This window comes from Echinops telfairi, unplaced genomic scaffold (assembly GCF_000313985.2).
Source record: "Echinops telfairi isolate 266 unplaced genomic scaffold, ASM31398v2 ScPeMD7_7468;HRSCAF=8506_0, whole genome shotgun sequence".
NCBI lineage: Eukaryota > Metazoa > Chordata > Mammalia > Afrosoricida > Tenrecidae > Echinops > Echinops telfairi.
The window spans coordinates 63,921,009-63,924,806 of record NW_022111369.1 but is presented as its reverse complement, the minus strand read 5'-3'; the positions used below and the strand labels follow the sequence as shown (position 1 = coordinate 63,924,806).

Sequence of the window (3,798 nt, the reverse complement as noted above, 5' to 3'; positions counted from 1 at the left end):
GGGGGAGGTGGGGGGTGGGGGTGGGGATTTGATACATTCCCGCTTCCTCAAACAGTTGCTCTTTGAAAGAGGAAGACTGTGATCTAAGGTTGTGACTAGCAGAGGGGCAGCATGACCCCCCAGCATGTGCGTACCTCTTCCCTGGGAAATGACCAAAATGACATATTGACCCGTAGCTGGTCAGGAAGATGGTCTGCAGAATCTCCGAAATGGTTCAGTTTGTTTATTTTTGACTTCTCATTAGGCATTTGGGCTGTTCACCCCTAGATCGGCTGTTCGAACCCACCAGGCACTCGCTGGGTGGAAGGATGAGGCCGCCTGCACCTGTAAGGGCTTAAGGACGGACTTACAGTCTTGGAAACCCTAGAGAGTGGCCCTGTGAGTTAGAACCAATTGGCTGGCCGTGGGTTTGGTTTGTACAATAAAACTGGCAAAAAGGGAGTCCTGGTGGTTCATTGGTCATGCCCCAGGCTGCTAACCACAAGGTCAGCTGTTCAAACACACCAGCCACCCTGTAGGAGAAAAACCAGATGAACTGCTTCTGCAAAGATGGTAGTCTTGGGAAGCTTATGGCATAGTTCTAATCTGGTCTTAACGGTCACTGTCAGATTTAGATTCAGCTTGATGGCACCCAGCAATATTACTCTGAAGCCAAGCCTCTGCATTTTATACATGTCAAGCACGTGAGTCTAATTCCTCCCTTCCATTGGGAAGGGAGGTGGTGCTATTCATTTTTTCCATAGCTTTGCTAGGCACCCGTATTCTGTATTCACTTATCTTGTGATTGTATTGTGGACTTCTTGTCTTACTGTAGAACAAAGCTGAGGTGTAGCAACTTGCAGGTGGTACTCTGATAAAAATGAATAGGTTTGGGGTTTTAAGTGGAAAAGCAAACCAGCTGTCCATGGAGCAGATGAAGCACTCTGGGGAGTCTACGACCCTTTGGGCAGTGATGCTGCCTCTTCAGAGCGGGCACGTTTCCTTTGCTAGATCACCCTTGTTATCTGGGTCGTGATTCGCATTGGACCGAATGGCTGTGACAGCTTGGAGTTTCATGAAAGTGGCCTGCTCCGATTCAAGCAAGTCTCGGACATGGGAGTTATCCATCCTCTCTACAAGAGCACCGTCGGAGGAAGGCGGAATGAAAACTTGGTCATCACTGGCAACAACCAGCCTGTAAGTGCCCGCCTTAGGTGAAACACAGTGTGAATGAGGGAGAAATGACAATCTGGGAAACCCCAGAGAGTGCCGCTATGACTTAGAATCAACTTGATGGCCATGGGTTAGATTTATTTGTATCTGAAAGATTAGAGTTGGTTTTCAGAAATGGATCTTTTCCTATGTTTCCTGTGGAGAAAACTGATTACAAAACAAAACAAAACATCTAAGAGTGTGGTTGGAATGGTCGGCTATTCAAGTGAGATGCTTTCTGAACTGTCTCGAGTTCGTTCGAGGGTGGCATTTTCGATGGCATGTGTACACCATTGACTCTTCTTATCTTCATTCTAAAATCCAGTCGTCTGGAGCCGGCTCCTACTCATGCCCCCCCCCCCATCCCCAGGCGGGCCGGAGGGCAGCTGTGCTCCCTGGAGTTTCCAGTGACCGCTTTCTAGAACTGATCTCCTGGCACTTGGGGGTGGGGGGGGCCTCAACCCCCCAACCTTCCTCCAGTTAGCAGCAAGGACCTTAACAGTTTGTGCCTCCCCCCCCCCCCCGCCCCAGGGACTCCACCTTCACAAGGCTGCAACTCACACTCGGGGCACCCCTTTAAGACAGAGTCGTGTTTCTGACACTGTTCGGGTTTCTGACACTGTAGGTGGCAGCAGCCAGCCTCACATCTCAGGCAGAGCGGCGGGTGGGTTTGGGCTGCCAACCTTGCCGTCAGCAGCCCAGGGCTTAACTCACTGCACGCCAGGGCTTCTTACCTTCATATTCACAAGCCGTTGATCAAGCACCCCCCCAAGGAGAACACCCTGTGTTTTCTGCGATTCCGGCTGAAAATAGGCCAGTCTAGTCATTGGCATCCCACGCTCAAGCGGCTGCAAAAGCATAGCGTTCAACTGAACCAAAGCGCAAGGAAGTCATCAGTCTTAGATATGGGGCTCTGTGTCCTGTGCTGTGTCTTCTGTGGAGCGGTGTAAGGAAGCAGGCATCTAAGCCTTCATTTTAAAGAACGCTTGTCCCTCGAGCGGCGAGGTGACAGAGAGGATGTTATTGATGGGGATGGGGACATTGTGCAAACACCATATTATATACAGGCAGTCCCCGGACAATGAACAAATTCTGTTCCTAAGTCTGACTTTAAGGGGATGTTGTACAAAAGCTGGAACCGTTAGGTGTAGTTCGTATCTAACGTCAATCAAATATTTATCTTAGTATATAATGTATGAATAAAGATGACCTGTCTACCCATTATCGAAAAAAGGAACACTTCCAGGTAAACAGCTTCAACGTAATACAGTAATAATAGCTTTTTTATGCGTGTGGCAATCAGCAGCCGTTGTTACTACTAACCTTGGTGCGTACCCCCAGTTTTTAATATAATGGCTGTTGGAGTGGGGTTGGTATGTGTTTGGGCATTGCCCAGACATTATGTGATGGCACGTGATGGGTTTTGAAATTGAACTATTGTAGAGTGTCTTATAATGTTCTCGCTAAGTTTTGGGTACAGTATTCTTTGGAGACATACTCGTGATAAAGTCTTTCTCTGAAGATTGTTTTTCAGCAAGGGACAACGAAACTCAGCGTAGAAAAGAACAAAACGTCCATTACTAGCGACATTGGGATGCAGTTTTTTGACCCAAGGACTCAAAATATTTTATTCAGCACAGACTATGAAACTCATGAATTTCACTTGCCACGTGGAGTGAAAACGCTGAATGTCCAGAAAGCTTCTACGGAAAGGGTATGATGGGTTTTCTTTGCCCGGAATCCCAAGGCCTGAGAATTAGTGTCCAAAGCCATTTACTGGGAGGGGTTTTATTGCCCGAGGGGGGGTGTCAAAGAATATGTCCCAGAACAATGGAAGAGACCCAGCTTTGTCAGGCCTTTTCCATATCTCCAAGGAGGCCTCAGAAACTCTGGGGGGAATTCCATTATCTTTTCATTCCATTTCTACAAGCTTTTTAAAGCACTCTCTTACAAACTGTAAGCAAGAAATATTTGTCCCCCATAGTTCACTGTTGAAATGCTTACTTCTCTCTGAGAATAATTATCCTATGCATTTAGAAACCCTTTCAGTGTTTTTGTTCATTCTTTCTTTCTTTTTTCTTTTCAACATCTCAGATTACCAGCAACGCTACTAGTGATTTAAACATCAAGGTTGATGGACGTGCTATTGTGCGTGGAAACGAAGGTGTATTCATAATGGGCAAAACCATTGAATTCCGCATGGGTGGTGATATGGAGTTAAAGGCTGTAAGTATACACATATCTTTCTATATGAAGCGTTTAAGAGACTTGCAAGTACACCGATATGGGACTACAGGATGGCCGTGGAAATAAACCCATGTAGTGCAATCGCACATTGTATGCCCCAGGGCTCCTCAAACTGACACCTAAGGGCTCATAAATAAGGAACTTCATAATTTGGAGAAAGCGAATACCTTCACGTTCATGAACAGCCAATCTCCTAAGGTGGATAATCCCATTTTTCCAAAATAAAGGTGAATACAGAAGAGATTTCTATCATCTCAGCTTCTTTTATTTATTTTTTTTTTTTTGTATAAGAGAGTTTTATGTAAAGAAAATGTGCATCATGAAAAAATCCCAACCCAATGCTGCCCAAGCCCACAAGTC

The 3,798-nt window shown here is 46.1% G+C and overlaps 1 protein-coding gene across 1 annotated transcript in view; it reads left to right on the top strand.

Moving 5' to 3' along the window:
- SGCB (sarcoglycan beta) overlaps positions 1–3,677 on the top strand; it is a 4,441-nt gene extending 764 nt beyond the window's left edge. Inside the window, exons 2-4 of the mRNA XM_004706323.3 lie at positions 991–1,176; positions 2,714–2,905; positions 3,286–3,677. Coding sequence (XP_004706380.3) covers positions 991–1,176; positions 2,714–2,905; positions 3,286–3,504 — 597 coding nt within the window. The 3' untranslated portion in view covers positions 3,505–3,677. The remainder of the gene's footprint in view (positions 1–990; positions 1,177–2,713; positions 2,906–3,285) is intronic.
- Positions 3,678–3,798: the final 121 nt, after the last annotated feature.